General features: G+C 51.3%; 1 protein-coding gene across 1 annotated transcript; it reads right to left on the bottom strand.

Annotated features, from left to right (window-relative positions):
* Positions 1-13,377: 13,377 nt before the first annotated feature.
* Positions 13,378-14,663, bottom strand: HOXD4 (homeobox D4). Its single transcript, XM_054562347.1, has 2 exons — positions 14,240-14,663; positions 13,378-13,709 (listed from the first exon to the last, which is right to left on the bottom strand). Exons 1-2 carry the CDS (start codon positions 14,661-14,663, stop codon positions 13,378-13,380), a joined length of 756 nt encoding a protein of 251 aa, XP_054418322.1.
* Between the last annotated feature and the right edge of the window lie 11,471 nt (positions 14,664-26,134).

Genomic DNA, 26,134 nt, shown 5'->3' with positions numbered 1-26,134 from the left:
GGAACTGACCAGGTCTTTGAAACAGATGGCTTTACATATATATTTGTTCCTATGGCATATTCCTAGAAAACACGCTGTGTACAGATGTCAAAAGTGCAAATAGTGGGCAGCTTCATGGGTAACGACAGAGACTGTTCTCTGTCTTCATTGTATTAAGGAATTTCAAGGCACACACAATGGCGATTTGCCACCCCAATGTCCATTTCCCCAGAAGCCATGGCAGTAGCCCTCTCCTAAAGGGGAAGGACTTTGCTGCCTCCCCTAACCCCCAAATATATTGTGCCCTAAAGAAGCCACATTTCCTAAAACAGAACCTGAGAATATTGTCACAAAACTGGCTTTAAAAAAAAAAAGCTTATTTCTTTCCAGAAATCCCTACTCCTTGTGAACTCTGCCTGAACCTAAAAAGCAGGAATGGGTCATAAATCACTTGGACAATGGTCAACTGTTCAGTGGCTCATCTTTTCGATCACCCCCACCCCTTTCTTTAAGGCTTTCTTTTCTCACCCTTTGGTACCTCTGCTCATTTGGGCTCTGGGACCCAAATGCCTTGGGGTGAAGACAAGCCCCTGTAGGGGGAGGGGCAGCCTCCCAAGTCCTCGGCAGCCCTCTCCTCTCAGTTCTCCCCTCCACCCCCCAGACCAGGGAACCGGCGGGGCAACCTCCCCACAACTCTGCCGGCGCCATCCCCGCCCCCTCCTGGAGAAGGGGCGCCAAAAGGGGGTCTGGCTCATCCCTTCCCGAGGTCCCGGGAAGTCGACGGAAGGAAAGCAGCCTCTGAGCGACCACCGCCGGCTCCCCAGGCCGCGTTAGCCTGCCGCACCCACCGCGCCTCCCAAACAGCCGAATCCAGATACTTGCTCACTGCACTTAATTCTGCCCGGGATCAATACCTAATATGATACCGAATAAATAAAAGGCGCTCACAGCGGCCAGGGGACGGGGTTATTAAGCAGCTGGAGCTCTCACGGTGCATATCAATGCACCTGTCATTGTGGTTTGTAACAAAATTTATGACTGCGAGCACAGCGGCAGTAAACGCTTCAGTAAGGAATGAAAAGAAAAACACTTCCCCAGGCCCGGCACTTTTCAGAAGTGGAAAACGGACTCAACGTAGGAGGAAGCGCAGCAAAAGAATGCCCTACTCCGCACTTTTCCCGGGCCCGCGCCCCCGGAGCAGGGGGATTATATAAAGTGGCCGGTGCCGCCTCTTGGAGCAACTCTGCAGGGCGGCCAGACGCGGAAAGGGACGCACTCAGCCTCTCCGGGGCCGAAGAACTGCTGCCCGCCGTGGCCTGGGGACGCCAGAAGGCTCGCCCGTTGGTTGCGCGAAGGCCGGTCCGCGCTTGCCTGCCCGAGGCGGCCGTGGAAAGGGCGAGGGGCTTGGGGAGGGAACGAACGGGTGGCCGTCTCCGCGCTGTGACTAGCGCTCAGTGGTCGTAAATCACGGATCGGGAGAGTCGGATCGTGCAAGTTGAAAGAGAAGGGGGAGGTGGTGGTGTGTTGGTTGCTTCTGTTAGTCTCAGATTTTTCTAAGGTTCGTTCGAGTTGCCCTCGGCCCCTCTCCCTGTTTTGCCTAAACCAGGGCCTTGGAAGCCACAAGACGTCTTTCTGGCAGACACGACTCTTGCTGGATAACCCCGTTAATTCACTGGAACCGAACAATGATTCTTCCTTCCTGTTGGCTTTGCTACTTCGGGATTTTGTAACTACTCCTTTTAGGGTTTGCTCGGAAGGGGATAGTATTTATCTCACGGCTTTCTGCCCAAGTTCTCCTGATCCCGCCTGAGCCTCTTTTGCTCTATGGGGAGCCCTAGATAGGCCTTCTAAATCACTCTTATTTAGCCCAGATAACTCAGTACGTAATACACCCTGCATTTAAGGCACTGGGCTCACCCCATTAAAGCGCCATAAATTTGAAGGCCGATGATCGGTTATCATGTAACCACGGCAGTTCACACTGAGGTGATCCACTTCAAAGCCGCCCTTTGTTTTATGTCTTGATGTATGAATCCTGAGATGGCTACCTCGAGGTGCAGGACAGATGAACATAGAGTGGAAATTATTTTTTAAAATCATGTCACTCACCACAATTGTGTGTATGAGTGTGCATATGTGTTTTCTCGAATTTTGTCTCTAACTCTTTTTGTAGGCTCTTCGGGTTCCTTTTGATACTCTGTTCAGGCAGATCTGGAACAAAATGGAAAACTCTAAGTGGCAGCCAGTTCCTACAAACACATGTCGAGAGGCTTCACCCTCTTTAAGGGTGTCACAATCAATGTGAATATTGTAAAATGTGACTGCAGCCATTCAGGGTGCCTTCTCTCAGGCAGAAAAGAGACCGGTGGCTCCTGAGGAGCAAGAAGCCTTTAATGCCAAAGTCCTTGTCTGGTTGGAAGAAGGGGGAGTTGGAACTGAGGGAAGGATCACACCCTTGGCCAGGGGGTGGGCCAACTGTGTCAGAGGTGCAAGGAAAGCAGTCCCCCTCCTCCTGCTCCAACGAAGCTCTAAATGCTCCAGGTTCCCCAGGCCTCCAGGTCAAGCCCACTCTTCTAAGAGCAGAAGAAGGGACTGTGCAGAATTGGAGTGGGAGGGAGGCTACAGCACAGCACCAGAAAAGAGTGGTGAATTAGGTAGATGGGCCTGGGTGAATCCCAATCAATGGCTGCCTGGGCAGCCCCAGTAAAGTGGGAACAGGGTGCTATTTCTCGGTTGGTACGTTATACATCGATGGTTTCCCCTGAGTTTTATTCCAGGAAGTGCCCACCACACTCCTGACCTAGGTTGCCCACACAACTGTTTAGGAATCAGGCTGCAACCACCTAAGAAACAAATATCCCTTACACCTTTACCCCAAAACAGACGGAGCTGCCCACCATTGCCGGTTGCTCAGTGGGTACCTGCCCTGCCAGGTTAAAGCAGAGACACAATCCCCCCTCTTCCGTCTGCCCTGTGCAATTTGTCGACTCAGTAGTTTGCAAACACTAAACCGAGCTGGGAAAGCCCCACACAAAGCGTTCCGGGCCCTTTTAAAGACCAGAGCGAGCAGCCATAAGCCTTTGAAGTGACCTTTGGCTCACGCGGCAATAACTCACCCTTAATGAACACCCAACGGAAGCGCCTCGGAGAGATCCCGGCCGGGTAGAGATCCTAACATCACGCCTCGACTTCAGCTTCCCAGCCGGCCGGGATCCAGGAGGTCCACTGCGCTGGGCCGGGCCCCAGGGGCTTCTCGATGAGGCGCGATGTACCCGGGCCCAACGACCGGACCGGCAAATCCCGAAGCCGCTTTATAGGACACATTCACGTGGACGGACGTCAACTTTTGCCGCTTGATTTTATTTATTTATTTATTTTTTGGGGAAAAAAAAAAGTGTTCCTTAAAAGTAGGAACTTCCCCTCGGAAGAAAGGCAAAATTGGGAACCCACCCAGAGCCATGATCCCCGGATGCAGGTAGCTAGATTTTGTTTTCTCCGCCGCGGAGTAACAGGGTAAGTTTGCGACTGGGCGTTCGGGGTGCTCTGTGCGCTCTGGGCGCTAGAGGCTTGGGGAAAGAAAAGAGGACCCCAAGGTGGCCAAAGGTGGGCCGCCCAGAGCCCCCACCACCTTCTCCTGGGCTCCCTCCCCAACCCACCCACCATCCAGCCCTGGTGGATTTCAGCCTCTTGCTTGTCCAGAATAGAAGGCTTAGCTCGGCTGGCTCTGGTCCACTAGCCCAAATACCTTTCCACAGCCAGAAACTGGGGGAGTGACCCCTTCGGAGAGCTGTCAAAGAGGAGCTAGTCCTGGGCAGGACCGACCCTATACCTTATCCCCCACCAGTACCCGGGAAAAGTCTTTAGGATAGGGAGCGTTTAGGATAAGGTGTGGATTATTGAAATTTTCGGGAAGTTATAAGTGAGTGCTCCATGGGGCCAAATGAAATGCTGCTCATAGTAATTGGATTCAGCTGACTAAGTTGGCAGGCGCGCAGCTCCAAGGCAGCAAGCAAAGAAAAATGTCCAGTGACTTTTAAGTTCTGATGAAGCCAACCACAGGCGATTGACAAAACAACTTTACTGCTCTCCTTTGATGGCAGCTCCCTGGAAGTGGGTCCCACTCTCGCTGGTGCCCAGTCCCAGCCTAGGCTAACAGAGTGCTCCTTGCTTTCTGGGATCCTTCACCATAAGGGCCCCGTCTGACTCGATCCTGTGGCTTTCCCAGGAGCAGGGAGCCCTTTATTCAGACTCAGGTTGCTCCTCACTGAGGCTTTGGTCTCCGGAAAGACCCGGGATGGATTGTCCTGTCCTCCCCATGCCAGCAGCCACAGGACATAGTAAACAAAAGGATTAATGGGATGCTCGAGTCAAAATACAATTTAGTTTTCATTCCTGTTCTTTAGGGAAAAGGACCCAGAAGCCCTAAATCTTTTCTCTGCCACTCTTGCAGTCAAAACCCTACACTAGTGAGGGGGAATGTGGAGGAGACTCCCAAACTCTTCTAGGTAGTTTGGGGGTTCTCTTGAATTTGGTGAGAGAACCTTGAGTGGCATTTTAACCTTCCAAGAAAAAAAAAATTAAGCCAAGAGCAAGAGATAAAGGCCTATGTATGTGGAACTAGCTCCCAGAACAATGCAGGGAGCTGGCTGGCCACAGAGTTTATTTTAAATACATATAAATCAACCTGCCTGCGCCCAGCCGGGCAGCCCAAGACACTGAATTAATATGATGCTCCATCTTACTTTGGCAGTGACAGTGTAAAAAAAAAGTTTCTTTTTATTCATTTTCAGCCCATTCTCATAACTGTACATTTACCCCCCCCCAATACTTCTTAAACCCCTAACCTCCTCACTGACCCACTCCTCAAACTGCCACCTTCCTCTCCCCCACCCCATGCCATAAGCCACCCTCCAAGTCTGGCAAGGTAGTGTGTCCTCCTAACCTTTGGGTAGGCGGGGAGCATTCCCACAAAGCGAGCCTTGTTACGATTAATCACCGTCCTCGATGTATATGTAGAAGTGTATCTAGGTCTATGCAGGCTGCCTCAACAATTGGCAATAATCAAGATCACAGATTACACAAAATAAATCATATTTAGTATCCCACTCAGGGCAGCAAGCAGCCCCCTGCCCAAAGATTTCCATTTTGTCATGCAATTGCTTACCTGGATCCCAATTTATCATAAACCCGGTGTCCTCGGCCTTAGAGTGGGCGCCAGTGGGGGGCAGAGCTAGCCTTCCCCCTTTGTCTGCAGACAACACTGTCCCAACCCTGGTCTTGCGTGCTCGCTGACGCGGCCATATACCCGAGCACACAGAATTCCCGGTAGAACGGAACCAGGCTGAGGTTCAACTACCAATAAACGCAGGAGGAACGAGTTCGTAGTCCCCAGGCTGGCTTCGCCTGCTCTGTGCGCCCGTAGGTCCACCCGCCCGCCTGTCCGCTCAAAGGCCCAGAGTGGTGGCTACCCGTGCCCCCACCCACTCCTGGGTTCCTGCCCAGCCCTCCCAGGCCCCCCAGAGCTCGGGGGTTTGTTTTGCTTTCGGAATGTGGTCCTTTCTGGATTTGGAGAGAGCCCCGGAAACCCCCTCGTAGTCGGGAAATACAGGCGCTGCCTTCAAATGCGAGCATATTTGTTCACGTGACCCCGGGGGAAGATTGTACTGATTGAGACTGAAACTTTTATACCACCCAGCCCCCGGAGCACAGCCAGGCCTGGGGGCTGGGAGGATGGGCAGGAGGCGTGGGATCTGGGCCCCTTCCTAGGAGCATCAGACATTGGCGGCTATGAGGATGAAGGAAAGCCCCAATCTTGCTGCTCTGAACAGACATAGTCCCAGCCTGGCCGCCGGCAGTGGATTGGGGGCGCTGAGAGCCTCTCCTACGACCTCTGACCCTGGCCTGGTCTTCCTCGAGACTGGTCCCGGGATGGAAATTTTAGAGGCTGCCTGTCTTAGAGGCTTCTCCGCAGGCGGCTGTGGAGCATCAGATGCTCAGGGGTTCCCTTGACTCCCCCGTCTGCACCCAGTTCCCTGCTTCCTCACTCACCCCGGCAAGGTGCTGCCTAGGCTGGCGACCGCTCTCCCCTTCCCTGGGCGAAGCAATTATGTTATGACACAGTACGGGCTCCGGCCCCGGCCCTAATGTTGGAGCCTCCAGCTCACAGACCAAGCCGGTTACCCCACCACAACTATCGCATCACCACTGCTTAAGGCCTTGGCTCAGCCCGCGGCCGGCCCCGACCCGGGCGGGTTCCGGAGCAGTCCCCCATCTCTGCACCTTGTTCACTTCACCCGGGGTCCTGCGCAGCCTGGAGTTGCCAAGGTGCCGAGCTGCCGGACTGCCGTTTGCCATGACCTGTAAACCTCTGAATCTGGGCAGGGCCCGCAGATCCCGCAGGCTCCGACTGCACGACTTCACGGCCGTGCCTTCCCGCTTCCTGCGGCACCTTTAAGAAGGCGCGAGCCAGGTTTATCTGGGGAGGGAGGGAACTTATGTTTTAGAAATATTAAATCAGGGCCGGTTCCTGGCACTCTTCGGGTGGTCGGTGAAATTCACGGTAACAATTCTGCATGTGGTCGGAAGAGTTAAGCTGCGGCGGGGCGCCACCGGCAGCCCGGAGCCTGCGTCTGGCCCTCCAGCCAGACCCCGTGCCGTAGCCCGCCCCGCCTGCACCCCGGAATCCCACACCATGCAGGGATCTCCGCCCCTTTCCCGAAGTCTCGCTTTCATGCCCAGCTCTGATTCTCAGCGGCAATGGGCACGGAGCAGATGCCCCGCCGCCGCTTGCAAGGTCTCCGAAGGGCGAATGTGCTCGGCAGACGCAAAAAGCCGGGGGAAAGCGGGTAAGGCTCTCCGCATCCCCATTCCAGACGCCTGGCCAAGTCCCAGCGGGCAGGTCGAGGCTCGAGCCCTCAGACTTGTCAGCGGGCTGCTTTTGTTCACCTGGCCCGGCCTGGATGAAGGCCCACTCGGGAAGCCTCTTGGAGCTGGACCTTGGGTGCCCCATTCCACCCCTGCCAGGAGGACCCCGCCCCCTAGTCTCCCACCGGGGGCGAGCAGCCGGCCCGCAGCAAGTGTTAATCTCCAGCCAAAGAGGGGGGCCCCTTTGCGGGAATTTGTCTCCAGGAAAGGATCTAAGCCTTCTTCAATCGGAGCATATGTTCATAGAGCAATAAACCGGAAAGATTTACAGTCCTCGCCCGGCCCCCAACAGCCTCGCACCCTTTCAGGAATTACTTACGATGATTTATCACACCAACCCGGGCAATTGTCACACTGATAAAATAGCCCGGGCCGGTGCCCGCCAAGCCCAGGCCTTGGGAGGCTGTTGGCTGCCAGGCTGCCAGCAGGGCTAGAGAGGCAGTTTTTTTTTGTTTTGTTTTGTTTTTTGGGTTTTTTTGTTTGTTTGGGTTTTTGTGGGTTCCTCTCTCTGCCTACCAGGAAATGTGAAGTTGGATTGGAGTGGGTGGGGTTGAGGGTGGGAGGGGAGCCAATTCTCATTGAGAAAAAGGCAAGCAACTCAGAGAAAGCACCCAGAATCTGCACTAGAGTCACTTGCAAAACACATAAACATTTGTCATCTTTGAATAATTGAATTAATGTGTTATTGTTTGAATGTATAATTCATAGCGGAGGAAACTTTGTCTCTGTCTGACGGGGAAATATACACACACCAAAAGAGAAATCAAAAGACACACAATCTCCAAACCACCACCAAGAGCAGCCAGCCTCCGCTATCAGAAATCATCCTCAAAGCCAAGAGAGAGAAGGAGGTGGACAGAGAGGCTGTCCTTCCCCGGCATCCTGGCGGGAGTTTCGAGCTAGAGAAGAATGCCCACTGCCCCCAGCTCCGATCTCCGGCAAGATGGGGGTGGGCTTGGGGCGGGTGAGATCGGAGCGGAGTCGGTCTGGGACCTAGAATTCCCTTGTAGTGCAGAAGAAAAGAGGCTGCAAAGGGCGCAAGTGAGAGATCCAGCCTTCGCATCTCCCTCTGGCCTCTCCTGCGTATCCCTTCTGCCAGGTTTCCACCAGCCCCAGGGTCTCCCACTCCGGAGCCAAAGACTTCTTTTCACTGCTTTTATTTTAGATCATCCCCCCAAATTAAAAATACAAAAATAAAGGGGAAGAAGGGAAAACTCCTTGCTGGGATGACAGAAGCAGCGGACCTTGCATGGGGAGGGAGGGGAATGGGAGAAGCAACTCGGAAATCATTATCTGTTGGTTAAAACCTGCCTGGGGTAAAATTTCAACTCGATTTTATAGCCCCCTATTATGACGCGAAGAAAAATTTACGACCCTCGCTTGAAAAGAGGGCTGGGGCCTTTTCTCACCGGTTTAAGAATAGGCGGCAGATGCCGTGACAGCGACCATTGTTCCCGGTAGACACAGGCGACCGGGCAACCTCGGCCCCGCGTGCGCCAGGCGCGTCCCCCAGCCGGGCGTTTTTTACAACTCCTGTTGTCTCCGAAGAGCCCGTGCGCACCCTCACCCCCTCTCTCTCTCTCTCTCTCTCTCTCCCTCCCTCCCTCTCTCTCTCTCTCTCTCTCTCTCACACACACACACACACACACACACACACACACACTCACGCACACTCGGCCGCACTCAGTAATTTTTCATAAGTGCAAAGCTTTGCTGAACCAAAGGTCACCATCCAAGCCACTAACAACTTCTCGCCAGCGCCTGGTTCCAAATCAGGAAGCAAAAGAACTATTTGTCAGCGGCCCTGACAGCTAAATTCATTAAGGATTTAAATCTGAAGAAATAAAAGTCGCCAAAATATTTACCTGCCGGCTGCACTCCCGCGCGCGCCGTGTGGGGGGCCCCCCTGGGCGGGTGATATTCTTGGGATCCCTGCACTTTCCAAGTCGAAGAGAGCCCTTTGCGTGGCAGATTAATGACGACTCCGTGTTTCTTAAGGGACGTGCTGAATTAATTATTTCACCAATCACGTGGTCGGGACTTGTAGAAATCTATTCTTATCATCTTCCTCGCACTTTGAAAATTCTCCGGGTTATGAAAGGCCCTCCCCCAGCCGCCAGCGAGCCCCGGCTGCCCGCCCGGCGAGGGGGGCAGGGAGGGCTCCCCAACATGGCGGGCGGGCGGGCGGGAAGCGCTGTTTGCCTGCCAAGGGGCCGATTTACTGTACTGTACTCCAGCGGGCTGGGCTACGCGCTCGCTTTCTCCTCATCCAGCCCGTGATTCAATACACACAGCCTATTGATGTATTGGTGGGCACAGGAGGAGCCATTAGCCAGAAGACGGGCAAAGGACAATCATAAAATTTGTCTGAATATTTAAACTTCTGTCTACGCACTTATAAATACACATGTCCACGCGTCTGAGGCGAGCACTTCCATATATTAAGGACACATGTCTGATTTTACGCATTCTGCTCATTTCCTGTCTCGAGCAAGGCCCTCCCATCCCATCTACTTTGGAACTCCTGTCTTGGCCCCTCTTCAAGGCGAGGCCAAAACGTGAAAAAGCCCTCACGATAAAAATAGCGCACGCCACTTTTTATAGTGGGGAGTGTTTATTGTCGTCTGGAGGGCGGAGTGGGCGCTGGGGGAAGGAGGGGCAGGTGCTGGAGGCCCCAGTGGGGCTGAGCAGCACAGGAAAAGTAGAAGGAGCCCAAGACTGGAGGCCAGAGGGGTCAGGTCAGAGCAGCCACTGGCCAGTCCCAGCTTCGCCCAGAACCCTGCACATACACCCTCTCTTAGCATTGGGGGGTGGGACCATCTCTCACCCACTAGTCACAGAGGCTGAAGGGGCCTGGGGCCAACTGGAGCCAGGCAGAAAGCCAGCCTGGAGCCTCCTTTCAGACCAGTAACTTACTTTCCTTTTAAAAATAATGCCCACCACCCAGCAGCCTGAATTCAATCCTAGGCTTCCCAGTGCTCACAGTGGTCAAATTGGGAGTATGTATGAATAAGGAGGATGTAATGATAGAATAACTAAGCCTTACACAGTTTAAACTTCGTAAGCCAGGAACATTGCAGAAAATTTAAAAAAAAAAAAAGTTCCTAGTGAATGTTAGCTTTCAGAAGACTTAATGAAGAATGCTTTTGTGGAGGCACCAAACAGGAGGGAGATTTACTATACCTTTTTATTATTTCAAATATAGATCAATGAATTACATCAAAACTACAGGCAACAATTAGTATAAATAATACTTTAATCAGTGGCAGCAGAACATTGGTCAATTCTATTTCAAAAGTATCTTATGTGAAACAGACACATGGGCTGACTGACAATGTCATTTCCCAACAAAAGACTGCAATGGACAAAATGAGACGGGAGTCTGAGGAGCAATGTCCTCAGCAAACACTTAATTCCCCCTAGTTATGACCCCAACGCAACTTAAAAAAAAAAACACCAAAACAAACACTTCTGGCTCATATTTGGGGGAACAAAGTAGAAACAAATAAAAGCAAATGGGCACTGAGCCTTTCCACATCTAGCTTTCTCCAGAGCACGTTCCCAGATGGCAACTCATTTCCTTCCCTGCCCTGGGTGGTTGGGGGGCCCTGCTCCTTCCCTGTCCCACTCCTGTAGGCCCAAATGGACGGTGGGGTCCAGTTGGGACCCCAGGGTCCTGAGCTGCCCTCTGGGCCATCCAGGCTCCATTAACATTTCAAAAGACAATCCCTGGAAGCTGAGAAGGATAGCTGAGGACTTATAAACAAAGAAGTTGTTTCTCTGATTAAGTTACTTTCCTAAGTAATGGGGCTATGTTTGAGAATAAGCTTGGATCTTCTTCATCAAAACATGCCACTTGGCTTTCTCCTGGGGCCAGGGTAAAGCCAGTTAAGTAATTTTGGCATTTGGTCTGAAGTTAGGGTAAGTGACCTGAACTTTAGGGAAGGGGGAAAATCTATATAGTAATCTCTACAATATACAGGGGTTGGCAAAAGTAGGTTTATAGTTGTGAATACACTAAACATAGAGTTTATTCTTGTATTATTATTTATTAAAGACTGTATTATTCATTTTATAACAACTGTAAACCTGGTTTTGTGCAGCCCTGTATATGTAGGTGGATGCTGTGAAAATACATACTTCTGTCCCCTCCCAGGGAGAAGTTACATGTATTCACAGATTTAGGTTTAAGGAAAGACTCTTAGCAACTTTTCAACTTGCCTGAGGATAGCGGCTCTTTTCAAATGCTACATCCAAAGACCGCTCTCCATGTTAGAGGGGAAAAAAAGAAGAGAAGGGTAGTTAGAGTCCAAAAGGTTAAGGGTTTAGAGGTCAGTCCTCCCGGCTGAAATACAGCTAATCGAATAGAAAATTTGTCCTCTGGATGAACCTGATTCTGTAATTTAGCCCCGAACTTCAGTAAAATACCTTTTCAGCTTCTCAACGTGAGGGCGTCAGAAAAAAGACATCTTGACTATGTATGAACTCCGTCCTTTTTGTCATAGAAACAATGATGTGAATAATGCAGGAATATCCATCTTTAATATCCCGACGTGCTGATATTCAAGTATTGCCATGTGCAAGTCTGAGAGCCAGGCTCACCCCAAAGAGGAACAAAGAGCTGTCCCCAGGGTCTAATACAAAAGACCAAGGCTTGGAGGATACTTTAGAGAAGTGGAATTTCAGCCTAGGGACTCCAGTGAATACCTGCCCTCAGCTCTCAGGAGACACTGAACCAAAGAACATGGCTGCAGAGAAAAGTCTTTTCTTTCCCCTACACCTAAGTGTATTTTTAAAATTACCACGGAGACCTTGTACAGTGTTCCGAAGCATTGAAAAAATAACCCCAATTCTGAGTCTCTCTTTCAAGCTCACCCTTTCTCCCTCCCCGGTTTTATTACTTTTCGATAGCTACAACCTGGGGTTTCTTTTTGGAGCCCGAGGCTGTGGGGTTTAAACTTTTGAAGATTTGTTTCATTTGAGTATATGAACTCTGGTCATTACCTTTGACTCTTTCCCCCTGTATACCTAAGGGTCAGCATTTTAGAAAAATGAGCTTTGAACCCTTACCAGGCAAGGCAAAAGAAAAATGACTGAAGAACATCTCTCCTGTTGTTTGAGAGTGATTGTTTGAAATCACTATTCTCAAGGCAAGGAAGAGGGCCTGAAAACTTTTGTACTTTTACAATTTCTGCTTCTAACTAACGGGTTGCGAAAAACTTTAAGATTTGTTTTAAAAATCAAAACCTCAGGGGAAAAACCCTAAGACCAACTTTTGTGGACTTCTAGATTCAATTAATTTTTTTCTTTTTTAAAGTAAGACTTCTTCTACTTCCCACTTTCTCCCCCCCCCCACAGAACACCCCCTCTCCCATATAGGCCATACACCAATTCCCCCAATTCCTACAAAATATTACTATATGGGCTACTTGGACATTTGGAATTCAGTTGGAACAGAAAATTCAGTCATTATCTAATGACCCAGAACATAGAGGTTTTGTTTTCTTTCCCCAGAAGAAAAATGTTGGACCATTTGTTTCTTTCTTTTTCCCTCTTTCCTTTAATCACTCAGAACTTCTTGTAGCACAGTGCTGAAAAAAGCACATGTGGAAATATATTTTCAAGAACTCAACTCAGAGTGGACCCTTTGCTTCCCTCTAGAAGGGTTAAGGGCCCCCACACACATTTCCGGGGAATAGGGAGGGGGTGGGGTTCAAAATACCACTTACAGCCAGAAGTCCACATATCTCTGATTCTGCTCCCTGAAACTCGGCCCCTTTCACCATCTTAAGGTTTTTGGGTATTAAGATGTCAGTCATTCCTGTACCCCATTCCCCAGCAAATAAATATTTAAGCAAATATAATCTAAACATAAAATAACCCGTTTCCACTTCCTTCTTAGACTCATTTCTTTGGGCATGGGGCCAGTGGGAACAAAATATATATATATATATTTTTTTTTTCTTCTTCACACTGGAAATTAAATAGACAACCCAGAAAGTTCAGAAATCCTGGCCCAGCCCTTCTGCTTCCACTTAGCACAGGGGTGGCCAACCTGCTGCCTCAACTCCCCCACATTATTAAACCACAAAGATCCCTGGAGGGGTGGGGTGGGGGAGGATGTTCAAATTCACACTGGGATAAAGCATTCAACCTTCACTTGCAAATTCAAAATCCAACAGCGGAGATTTTTCATGAGTTTAATGACTCGCCAAGGTTTTATGGTCTCAGTAGCTCCTGCCATATGATAATATACGTAGAGAGAGTATCCCACCCCCCCTTCCACCCCCATAGCCGCTCCAGGGAGGGGGCTGCCCTCGGGCAGGATGCTACCCTAGTCCGAGGGCGGCCTGCATGTCCCAGGCCCACCCTACAGTACCTTAGAGCCCAACGAGGTGACAGCAGGCCCGGCCTGCCCCCGCAGCTTCGGCTCAGCCGGGAGCGCAGGGAGGGATGGGCTCAGGGTCCCCACTTCTATAAGGTCGTCAGGTCCGTGTGGTGGTCCTTGGCCAGCGGCTGCAAATGCTGGCCGGGGGTAGTAGCTGAGGAGGCGCAGGATGAGGACGACGAGGACCTGCCTTTGGTGTTGGGCAGCTTGTGGTCTTTTTTCCACTTCATCCTCCGGTTCTGGAACCAGATCTTGATCTGGCGCTCGGACAGACACAGGGTGTGAGCGATTTCAATCCGACGGCGCCGCGTCAGATACCTGTTAAAATGAAATTCCTTTTCCAGTTCTAGGACTTGCTGCCGAGTGTAGGCCGTCCGGGATCGCTTGGGCTCCCCGCCGCCGGTGTAGTTGGGGTTCACTGAGAGGCAAGAGAGACAGCGAGGTCAGGTCAGCGCCTGGCCACTAGTTAGGCCCCCGGCCAGCGCTGCTCACTTCCTGGCGCGCCCCGAGGCCCCAGGCCCTGCCTGTGCTCCAAGCCTGCTCTCCCTCCCTCCCGCCCTCTCTCCCAGCGCACGCTCACTCCTACCCACCCCTCACACCCACGCGCTCTCCAAGCTAGCAGGCGGGGATCCCTACTTGTGCTCCCATCTCCCTGGCCCACCGAAAGCTCCGGAATTTACAAGCATTTTGGAAAGCCCCCTTTCCTCCACCGTGTCCGCTCTGTTCCGAAAATGGAGTCCTCCCCCAACCCACCCCCTCTCCACCCCCTTTTTTGCCCACAGACAAGCAGCCAGCCACAGGGTCCCAGCCTGCTCCCTCAGCTGTAAAAATTTATGGAGAGTGTAAGTGAGGCGTCCACTGAGGCCCCCACCCACTCGCACTCCCTCCCGGGGCCCAGGCCGCTGGGCTGGCGTGGGGACTGAGAGAGGTCGCCGGCCCACGCCTTACCAGAATTCACGTGCACCTTCTTCATCCATGGGTAGACCACGGCGGGCTGCTTGAGCGCCGTCCCGGGGGGCGGCTGCTTGGGGCCGCCCGGCTGGCTGCAGGCCCGGGCGCCTGGCAGGGGTGCGGGCGGGGGCGCAGGAGGCGCCGGGCACGGCTCTCCGGGGGCGCCGTAGTGGCTTCCCGGTTCTTGCGGGTGACCCCGTGTGGGCAGCGATGAGCCCGGACCCGGGCCGCCTCCGAAGGTCTGCTCACCGAAGTCAGGCCGTGGGTAGAGCCCCGGGGGCTGGAAGTCGGCACCCTGTGCGCCTCCACCGTAGTAGTCGGCTCCCTGCTCGCCTAGGTAGCCGCCCTGCAAATATTCCTCGCACGGAGGGAACTTGGGGTCCACATACTTGGAGTTCACCATATACGAACTCATGGCCATTAATTTCAGAAGGTAGAAAATACTAATTTTTCTCGTGTTGTCTTTTTTTCTCCTTCCATTGGGCCCTCCTACTTGCTGTCAACTGAATAAAGTTGGCGGCCATGTGACCAAGCCAGCCAATAGCGAGGGAGCGAGTTTATCACCGGGTTGGTGAGCATCTCATAATTTTCACAAATTTAACTAAATAACATACGTGTAATCAAGCGACTCGCTGTGGCACATATGAGGGCCCTCACCAGATGTTAATGTACTTCTGATCCCCAGCACCCTCATTCCCTGCAGGTAACCCCAGGTTTTTGTCTGCCTGTGACTTTGCTAACCCCCAGTGCCCTTTCCACTCACCGACCAGCCTGAAAACGGCCCCCCCACAAGTAGGCATAGTTCAAGGGGGAATGAATCCCCACATCTGTTGGGGTGTGGGCACCAAAAGGCAGGTGGGTGAGGTAGCATCCGAGTTGGGTAGAGTACCCCAGCAGGCAGGGCTCCCGCCAACCCAGCTCCCGCCAACCCAGCCGCGGGAACGGGGACTCTGCCATACAAAGGCCGAGTCCTGGCTTTGTCTTCGTCAGGGTCACCCAAAAGTTACCACAATCTGACTGGCCTGAGTCAATTTAGGCAATGAGTAACCACCAAGCTTTCTGTGAGTGCCCAAGCTGAGATGTTTTTAGCCAAAGCCGGGGCCTTGCGAGTATGACTTGAGTCTCCCACTGCCTCAGCCTGTGAAGCTAAGGGGTGCTCCAGGAAGATGGTGAGGGCACCCCCACCCCGCCGAATGGATCCCAAAGGACCCTGCACTCCTTTCCAGCTTGCCTCCTTACCAGGCTGGCAGTCAATGTCCAGTGAACCCCTCATTGGGCACCCTCCAACCTTGTGCTCCCTGAGGGCAGAGATGGGGCTACCTGGCCTCCGACCTCACTCCCCAGTCCTCCAAAACCTAGCCTTTTGGCCCTGAATTCGTGTAACTAATTATGGTTTTCACAGGAGCCTCTGCATAAAGGCGAAGGGCTTCTCAAAGAAAAGGGTGCTCTGTGTCACCAGGCTCAGTCGATCCTCTTGCAGTCCAATGCAATAAAAGAGAAAGAGGCGATTGACCCACCCCGGCTGCTTCTGGCCTCTCCTTCCGACTCAGGCTATTTCGGAGGAAAGTGAAGTTTTTGCATCGACCATATATTCCCCTAGAATCGAATCTGTGACTATGTGGATACCACACAAATTCGGTTCTACAGGGTATATATAGACAACGTTACTACCTCCGGGTTCCACCCAAATTGGGTACCCAGACCACTGCCAGCCTTGGCCTCTTCCTCAGAGCCACCACCAGCCCGACACAGCCACCCGCATTTTCAGAGAGAGTTCAGGTAGCCTGAAGGGCTTAGTGGCAATTTGCAGCAACGAATTCCCCATCCTTGTACTAGGGCTGGGGTTATCAAACAGTCAAGGAGCCAGGACAATCTTCTTAGGAAGAAAAAAACAATCCATCCCACAAATGGCTGCTTTATTATTCCCCTTCTCCAGATCCAAATATCAGCCGCCCCCCCCCCCTTATCAAGTGGTATTTTCCAGAAAGGAGCAAATGCTCTTAGTGGCATAGGAAAGACAAGAGGGGAATATCCTCCGTCCATTATTTTTCGCACTGCTGGGCAGCCAGGTTGACTGACAAAGCTAGTTCTTCAAGAAATCGCGCGTTTACCTTCCTGGGCCCTGAGTCCGGCTGGTGGCTGGCCTCTCGGTCCTGCTGCTGCTGCTGCTGCTGCTGCTGCAGACCCCCGAGGCAGGCGCTGCTTGCAGGCACCGAGCTGCCCTGGGTTGGGGCCAGCGTACTAATGGTGAAGGGCAGGGCGAGGGGTCATTCGAAATCATTTACAAACATATCACAAAGTTTCATTATTTTTGCTTTGCCGACAGCAGCACACAGGAACAAAAGTTCACGAAATGCGCGCCCACCCCAGTGCCTCGGTGCTTTCAGGGGCTCACCTCTCGGTGCAGGGCACCACGAGCACAGGCGCACTGAAGGCCCGCATGGATTTGGGGGACAGAGGGATGCCCAGGCTCGAGTGGGGCTTTGGGACCCCTGACCATAGGTCAGAGGTGTTCAAATGTTTTTTGTTTTGATTTTTTTCCCCTCATGATGCAAAAATTAGTTCCGGTCTGGGGAGGCAAAGCAGGGAGACTCCCCTCTGCCCCCCAAACTGGAAAAACTGGCTGCCTGCTTCTACTCTGCACTTTGCACACTCCCCTAAACCCATCCCAATCCATTGGCTGCAGTGCTTTGGATATTTTGTAGGGATTTCCTGGTGACAATTCTAACAAGAGCTCTGAGGGTGCCCCAAGCCCACTTCCCGTGGCCCAGAGAGGTTTCCCCCAACTTTCCCTATTGCCAAGTGCTCCCACACATCCACTGTCTTGGGGACACTGGGCCTGGGCTTTATCCAGACAAATTGGGGGGTCCTGCTGGGCTGGGTAGGGACCCAGTGAGAGTACACATTTTCATATTTGTTAGACGCTGTGACCTGCATTTCACCTTATTGCTCGACTTGTTCAGACAGGTCAAAGCCAACGAGTTATTGATGAACAAAAGCGTTAAATATTCACCTCCCTCACAACGGTTCATACCAATGCTTTTGATCTCTCTGGGTCTTGTGCTGCGCTCAGCTACAGGATGCCGAATGTGGGTTTTCAAACCAGGAGCATCAGTAGAGATAAGCACCCAAGAGCTAGGGCAGTGGCAGAAAGGGGGCAAGACAAGAGGATCCTGGGGATACCAGATTTCCCAGCCTGGAACCCAGCTGGTTTGTAGAGGGGACTAAGTACTGAGCAAAATCTCCGCTTCTGGGGGTGAGTGCAAGCCCCAGGGAGTCGACTAGGCTGCCCAGCCTGGGGGGGGCAAAGGAACCTGGCCCAGAGCCAAGTCTCAGGTTCTCCAACTCTGGAGAGAAAGTCTCACCAGAGAGGAAGTGTGCCTGATTCCTACAGTCCTCGAGGGTTCTACCTCTCATTAAAATAAAACCATCTCCATTTTGTAGTGAGGGAGGGGTCACTGTTTCCCGCCCCCCTCTCGATTTTCCCACCACTACCTTCTCCGTACGGAGACGGTCTTCCCGAAACTTCCCGGGGCCTCCTCAGATATGTACCTGTCTTCTGTGCCACATGCGACTCAGAAGGATCCAACTTCCGAGCCCAGGACCCCAAGAATCTATGCCTCCACTTCACCCCTCCCAGCCAATCCCCACCCCCATATTTGCCTGCAACAGGAGCAGCTCAGGCACAGAAATTCTCGAGTTAAAGCTACAGAGAAGCTGAGGTGAATGAGAGAGGCCAGAACCGTATTCCTCCCTTCTCGCTCAGCCGGTGTCCCCGACCGAGAGCCCAAACTACAGAGGCTGGGGCCGGGGGAGGAGCGAGGAGAGACTTCCACCTAAAGCTCAGAATTTGCAGCCCTTCCTGGGAGCGCACCCACTCAACACACCCGCTGTACGGTGTTGGGTTTTGGTTTTTTTTTCCCTCCTCTTTTTCTTTTTATTAAAAAGAGAGCGAGCGAGAAGGAGGGGCCAAGCGGACTGAGTTAAGCTGGGCTGGGCTGGGCTGCGGAGGGAGACCGCGTCGCCTTGGTGTTTGGCAGGTTGGTCTAGCAGAAGGCGACGCTAGCCGCAACATATTAGGGCGGACTGCTAATTAGCTGCAAGGTCTTAACAGAAGCGTACGCCGCAGCGGAGCTGCACCTGTGCGAGCTGGGAAGCCCTAGTAAGGCCCGAAAGGTCCAGTGAGGCCCAAGAAGATATGGGTGAAAGCCTGTGTGCGCACGTCCCGGTAATGAGATGACTGTGATTTAGGCCCCAAAAATCTTTCTAGGAGTTTAACTTAGAGCCTCTACCTCCAAAGCGAGCTTCCTTCCCACCGCCAGGCCAGGGGAGGCAGGGCCCTTCTTCCACCCGCCCACTCCCCTCGGGCGGCCCTGGCCCGCCGCCTCCCCAGCTGTTAACACTGCCTCTTCGCAGTTCGGAAGAAACGGGAAGGTACTTACAGCGGCGGTCCCTCCTGGTCCCAAACCTGTTGCAATGAAAACAGGCGTCACTTCAATTCCACAGGAAAATAAAGCAGAGATAGATGATACACAGAAAAATGATAAGGCCCAGACACCCCACCAATACAAAGACCTCCCTGCTTTGGGTGCCCACCCCCAGGAACTGCGCCAAGTTCTCCGCGGAGCTGAGACCGCGATCCTCAAGGGCAGACCCACAGAATAGGAGCGCCTGACCCACATCACCTCCCCCACTCCACACACCCTTGGGCAAAACCTTACTGGTTGCTTGGCCCGACTCAAGCTGCTTGTAACAGGGTTTCCCCAGTGGGAACATGGGAAGCGAGGAGAAAACGGGCCTTTGTGTGTTTCCTTATGCAGGATCGGCTGGGTGGGTGCAGGTCCACTTCAGAGGTGACAGGCGCTGCATCTGTCCCCAGCCCCAGCTTTCCGTCTATCTCCTGTTGGAAACAATCCGGTCCCCTTTTCCAGTTTCATAGTGGTTTCAAATTCCCCAGCCCCAAAGTGGCACTCCCAAAACCTGTCTTCTTCCCAAAGAAGGACCAGGCAAGGCTGGGACTTGCCTTCCCCCTTATGCTTCAATTCAAAACAAAGAGCTATTTCCAAAGGAAACAAGGACCCAAATGATAACCTAGGAGGAGAATCAATGGGTTGCAAGGTAAATGGCAATGCTTTAGATTGTTATCCAGCGCTGCGGATATGGCAGGAGTTTGTCAGCATTGCTGCTGGAGAAACCACAAAGCAATTTCACAAAGCAGTGGTACTCCCAGGGACGGGAGTCCAGCTTTAAGTTTTCAGTCTCCTCTAGTCTTATTCTAGGATGGCAGTCTTCTCTGAGAAATCTCAGAAGCGAAGCCATCAGCATCCTCATCCTTTCTCTCTCTTTCCATCTAGACTACCACTGTCTTATTCCACTTCAGAAACATGCTCCTTCTGGGAGAGGGAGAGACAGGAAGTCCCTCATGTGAGGTGGGACCCTCAATTCCTAACTTTCTGAGTCCAGATAGAGAGGAGGAAACCAGGATTCCCCTTCTCTCTGTTAATTTAGGTTTAGGCTAAAATTAGAATTAACTTCGATGGGATGACTTCGCACCCTAGGAGGAAAATAAAGACAGAAAAATCCCCCACCCCTGGAGCTGTGCTGGAAAAAGTAAATGACTTACTGGGTGTCTCTCCTAGTGGGCATGGGAGCTGGGAGTAGAACTGCCTCCATTGAGCCAGGCGCTAGCTGGAACCTCTCACTTTCCTATCGCTGCTCCAGGAACCAAGCATCTGCACTTGTATGCTCTTAACCTAATTTATGGTGGGAATTATATTTTGGCTTGTCAACTCTCAAGCCATAAAACAAAGTTTATTGGAATCACGTGCTCGTAAATAGCCATTCAGGTCCCATCTCTGCAGAACCATAAATAACCTTTGGCTTTAAACTTTTATTCACTAAATAAAGGTTCACTGCAACTGTTCCCTCACATTTAAATAGTTCCAAATATCCAGGATGCAAGAGGGTCATATTCATATCAATACCCCAGGCTTTTCAAATAGCATCTTTTCAGAGACGTCTGTTTAAGTTGGGAGATAGTACTATTTGGAAAAGGCTGGTTGGTGGGCATGTCTTATGATTCTTTGGCTGCATTCACTGTGAGTACCTTCAACTCCTTTATTTCAATCATTTTCTAGCTATAGATATGGTGAATAAATACAGAGGAAAATAAAAGGCCACTTTTTACTTGCTTATACCAGAAACTATTTGAGATTTTGTTCAAGCTTCAACAGAGTAAAAGGTGACTGGGAGAGGCTGTGTGGGCTTGGGGGTGGGGTGGCAGTTGGAGTTAACACTTGTTTTTGTGGTGGACGGGTTCAGCAAAGTTGAAGGGAGCAACATACCTAGAGGTTCCTATAACTTGCTTAGATCTGAAAGGAAAGCCTTTGCAAGTGACCAAACTGCTTAAAACAGCAAAACTTGGGGTTTGGTAAAGTGAGAAAGCGGAGAATAGCCCCACTGGAATCTTTGGCAACTGAAACTCTAAAGAAGGTTATAAAACAATAAAACAGCCCTGGTGTGAAGGGGAGAGGGTGTGAGGAAGCAAATGAGGCTCCCAAGGACCCCAAGCCCAGGAAGTCAGATGTCCCCACTCCCACAGTGCCCCAACCACAGGGCTCAGGGCTCTTGGTCCAGGGCCCAAACCTGGGTGGGTCCTCTCCCCTCTACTCCCCCCAACTGCCTCTCCCACCAGAGGACCTAAGAGAGCAGCGGGGAGCGTGCTCTCCTGCTGAGAAAGCCTGGAAAAGGAGCTCGGGCCTGAGGGCTGCCCTAAGGGAGAGTGGAACTCTCCATGCTTGAGGAGGTGGGCTGGGAAAAATGCCCCCAGCTCCCACCACCAGAGAGAAATACAAAGAACCGACCCCCAGTGTCCATAGCCTGCCATAGTTGCCACCAAATAGTGGGAAAACCTGTGGTTTTTACAATTCTGATGAGAAGGCTGGATGTTCTGTGTAGATTTGTAGAGCATACATACAAGATTTCAAAATCAAATTCAGTTGCAAAAATTCTCATCAGAAAGTCCCATCAAGTCCATGAAAGAGGTCCCTCTCTACAAAGATCCCTTTGCATCCCAACTTCCACCCATTCTCCAGACATTTCTAAACCCATTTTCTGATTTGACTTTCATGAGCTAGAAAGCAGGGGTGGGTGGGGGGTGCTGTTAGCCCAGACTGTACGCACACACTTCCCCCCCCCCCATTAACCACTTAGGAGGATCATTTCTTTTACAGTTGGTAGCATATGTTTTTAAAATGAGTAAAGATCAACCCTTTAAAAATGGTTTCTGATTCTGTTAGTACTAGGTGAGCAGCTTCAAAATTAGTCCCTGTTAAACCATTGCAAAAAATAATCAAAGTTTGAGGTGGTAGGAAAAGCTTTTCTTTATTTTTCCTTAAATTAACAGAACTAATCAAAGGATGTATGACTTTCTAGGCAGTTGTGATGAGCTTTTTATAAGGGTAGGGTGGGGTAAGGAGAAGACCAGTCTGAGGAGATGGTGTTTGAAATAATGCCTGGCAGGCACCTAGCTAGTCAGGGTTTAGTAGATACTTGTTTTAATTGATGATGATGAAGGATGGTGATTGGGACTTGCTTTCAGTCTTCACTCTGGCTTACAGAAGATGAATAAAATTAAACAGCCTACTCTGTATATTTAGATAATAACAGGAAAGTAACTAGCTACTCATGGGGGAGGGAGGAAAGAAAGACATTGAAGCAGACACCTTCAATTACTTTCTAATCCTAGGACAGCCAGGAAATGTGATTAAGGGGAGACTGTCCACCTTCCTACAATCTTCCTTTGCCCTCCCTAACTCCCAATGTCCTGAGCTTCTGTATAGGGATGAGAGAGAGTACAGATGGGGAAGAGCAAACTCCATCTAGTAAGAACCTTGAGCACGGGAGGGACAGCAGACTAGCTTGGGCTAATTTGTTGGGATTTTCTCAAGGACTTTCAATGGTAGAGGTAGTGATAATAAAAGAGAAGGTAGGGAAGGAGAAGTGGAAGCCTCCTTAAAAATCAGTAAGGAATTAGTTTCTGGATAAAGTGAGACTGTAGGCATTGCTCCTCCCCATTTGGCTGGAGAGAGCCTGTTCTGGGAATTCCTCTCAGAGAGCTCCCATACTGTAGAGTCCCTGGAGAGCTCCTCCCAAGACGCAGAAGCCTGACAGCTCCCAGGAAGGAACAGAGTATAAAGGGGTCCCAGGAGGTACCAGCTACACTCCAAATGTAACAAGGTCTACCTTCTGCCCACCCAAAGGGTCCATGCTATGTGGCCCCAGGTAAGAGTATTCTGATCCTGAATTTTAAGAGGTTTCTTGCCCAGAGGTGGTATTAAGCTCTCCCCTTAAACTAAACATCTGCAAAACCAGGACAGGTTTGGGTGAATTCCCTAGGCCAAGGACAGAAGGAGAAAGGGGACTACCCAAGCCTTAGGGACACATGCTGGGAGAAGAGCCAGAGAAGGGCTGATCAGGGAGTCCCAAGCAAGAGAGAAATATGATTTCCTATTCCTGGTACCATGCTCTATCGCTGAAAGAGGAATACTTCTGCCACCTGCACCCCTACCCCCTGCAATGGAATCCACTCATCGCAGCTTTGGCTTGGTGTCCTCTGGGAAGAAAAGGTGACGGTAGAAGAAAACTTCAACAGTTAGAGATGCTATCCAAAAGCATGGGCCCTGGAGCAGGGTCTCTGACAGTGGGGTCAGTGGCTAGAAAAGGCTCCAGTGATCCCAAGAAGGGAGAGGTCTGGGGTGACCATCCTTTGAGAACCAAAAATGGAGGTTATAGGGCACAGAAGCTGAGGATGGCTGGTGGCCTACAGCACTGCCCTATACCATGCGCCAAACTCCACCTGACATCGTTGATAGCAGAAGAGACTGTGTGTTTTGAGAGAAAATATGACCCAGGTGGACTCCTGGTTAAACCAAGGGAAGCATCTTAACCCAGGGTTGTGGAGGCCCTCGTAGGGGAAGTCTATACGCAGAAGTCACGGAAGCCACGGCTAAGAGGGTGGAACCTGATTGCAGGGGGTGCATACATGTGTGTGTGTTGTAGCCTGAGCTAGTATTGACATAACTGTTTTCAAAAGATATAAGGAATCTCAAAAATTTGGAAGGGCTAATGGAGATTTTGGAGGTAAGGTCTCTCAAAGACACACCTCAACATCACTATGGCCCATGTTGGGAGCTATGGCTCAGCCATGGCCCTGGAGCCCAGATCTTGGAACACAAGCAGACTACAGAGGAGTGGGGCACTCTTGACTTGTCCTGCTGTTGCCCACTGGCCCTCTGCTTTTCCATCCTGCCTTAGATTTCAAGAGACTAAAAAGAGAGTGTTTACCTTGGGGCTATAAAAGAGGGTTCTTGCCCTGGTAGGTGTGACTGATAGGTGGTGGTGGAGACAGTGACTTCAGGAGGTGGACAGTGGGGCCTGCTCTCTGGAAAGTCCTAAAGCCCTTCTTAGGAGTCGCAGATGTGTTTATAGGGTCGTGAGGCCTCCCCTTCCTGACATCTGCCCACTGAGGAGCTAAGGGTACTTTCTTCCTGGGTGTGGCCATGAAATACACCTATAGATAGGTGCCAGGCACTGAGACCAAAGAGGGCAGGGCCTATGAGGTCAATTACAGCAATAGGAAGTGTCCCAGAACTGTAAGTTCCTGGGTCTGTCACTTGCTGTGTGACCAAGCCTAGGCTTGTCTTTTCCTCTTGGAATTCAAGGATTGGGTGAGTGAATCAGGTCCTTTTCAGCTCGAGAAGTCTAGGCCTGATTGCTCAGCAGAAAAGGAATAGTGATAATAAGGAACACATACTGAAAGCTTGTTATGTGCTGAAGCACTCTTTTAAGTAGTTAACCAGTGAGTTAACATATGTAAAGCAGTTAGAATAGTGCTTGACATAATAGTAGTGTGATATAAGTAATAATCCTCATAACACTTAAAGATACTCTCATTATCCCTACTTTTCAAGTGAGGTTACAGGCCCAGAAAGCTTTCCCTACTTGCCTAAAGCCAAACAGCAGGTAAGTGATAAAGGTTCAAACCAAGGCAGTTTGAACCTACTCACTTTGAAATCTCCAAGTTAGCAAGAGATCAATGTCCCTCCCCCTAAATGTGAGCAATTGTTCAACCTATGGGATAGTGACATTAGAAAACCCAAGTAGGGAGAGAGCCCCAGGAAGTGCAGGGATTCCTGAGTGGTAGAGGGAACTTAGCCCCTGAAGACAGAATAACTATAAAAGAAGCAAGAGAGGCCTGGCAGGTGTGGCTCAGTTCGTTGGGCGTTGTCCTGATGAACAAAAAGTTCTGGGTTCGATTCCAGGACAGGACACATGCCTAGGTTGTGGGTTCAGTCCTTGGTTGGGGCAAGTATATGACCAATTGATGTTTCTCTTGCACATCCATGTTTCTCTCTCTTTCTCCCTCCCTTCCTCTTTTTCTAAAAGCAATGAAAAAAGTCCTCAAGAGACCGTTGATCAAGTAGTTCTCAGATGTAAGCATGCATCCTAATTGCCCTAGAGCAACAATGTTTACAAATTGCAGGCCCCTGACATTATGATTTAGTAAGAAATCTGGTGTGAGACCCAGGAACCTGCATTATAAGCAAGATTTGAATGCAGGCCTTGATTAAGAATCAATGCTCTAAAATAGGGAAAGGGAGAAAAACTGCATTGCCAGGAGACAATGGAGGATCAATAGGGTTGGATTAGAGCTAACTGTTGAAGTTGGGTACCACTGCTGGTACAAGAAATGCCCCGTGGGGCCCACCAAAGGCCTGAAATAGGAGCAATGATGAAAGGAGGACATGTGGGTGGTATGGAAAAGGGTAGAGATGGGCATCTGCAGAGTTCCCAAGTCGAAAAGTCAGTAAATTTCACCCTGCCTTTCAAAGGGAGCCCCAGGGGAATCTCGGGACCCAGGCCTTGCTCTAGATGAACCCGGGCAAGGCCCACTGGAGGAGGCACCCAACGCTGTGTTTTTCAAGGTCGCCCGTTCTGAGCACCAGGGATCGTAGGAAGGTAAAGTGTCAAAAAACGGCAGCCCAGCATAAGGGGGCTCCTTGGGACCCTGTGGTTTGAGCAGGGCTTGCCCTACCACAGAACCCAGGTTTCCTGCTCTTAGGAGCCAAGAGCGGGAAAATCACGCCCCCTCCGGGAAGACGAGGAAAGTGAGATAGTCTGCCAGCCACCCCGGAACCTGCCTACAGGCTCGGAGGACTAGAGACCGTCTTAGCTGCCGGGTCTAAGAAGCCATCCCCTGGGACTGTCCCGACCCCTTCGTCAGGGGTACAAAGCACTTAGAAAGCCGAGGTGGAGGGCGGGCAGAGGGAGGCGCGGGGTCAAGTTTCCTCCCCTCCCTCACCTCCCCCGCCTGGTAGCTCCCAGTGCAACTGCGGCACTGCGGCAGCCTCGAGACGCTTGTCCTACAGCGCCTCCTCCTGGACAAGGCACCAGACAGCCGAGCGGGGAGACTGCGCCCTCCTGGATACTCTTAGGTCCAAGCTTCGTTGTGTGAGGGGGAGGGGGGTCTTCCCGCACCAGAGTCTGGGAGCTAGTCCGGAGGTGTCCGCTGCTGGTGGCCAGAGAAGTCGAAAGGTCTTTGAGGCCACCTCCTGCCACACTCCCTCCAGTACTGACAACAGACTCGTGGCCCGGGAGCATGCGTCCCCCATTAATTAGGCGAGCCCAGGAAGAAAATCCTCCAGTTTTTCCGTTTATTTATTTGTTTATTTATTTGACCGCTCTCCACTAAGCCGCTGCCCCCCACAGAGCCCCTCGACTGTGCTGTGCTGGAGTAACGAGATCCGGGGAAGGTCTAGCTGATGCGATTGGCCTGAAGTTTGGCGGTTTGAACAGGAGCCAAAAGGAAAGGCCTTTTCCGAAGGCAGAAGC

This window comes from Pteronotus mesoamericanus, unplaced genomic scaffold (assembly GCF_021234165.1).
Source record: "Pteronotus mesoamericanus isolate MK-2021 breed Mesoamerican mustached bat unplaced genomic scaffold, CSHL_Meso_final scaffold_651, whole genome shotgun sequence".
Lineage (NCBI taxonomy): Eukaryota > Metazoa > Chordata > Mammalia > Chiroptera > Mormoopidae > Pteronotus > Pteronotus mesoamericanus.
This window is presented reverse-complemented; position numbering and strand designations above follow the sequence as displayed.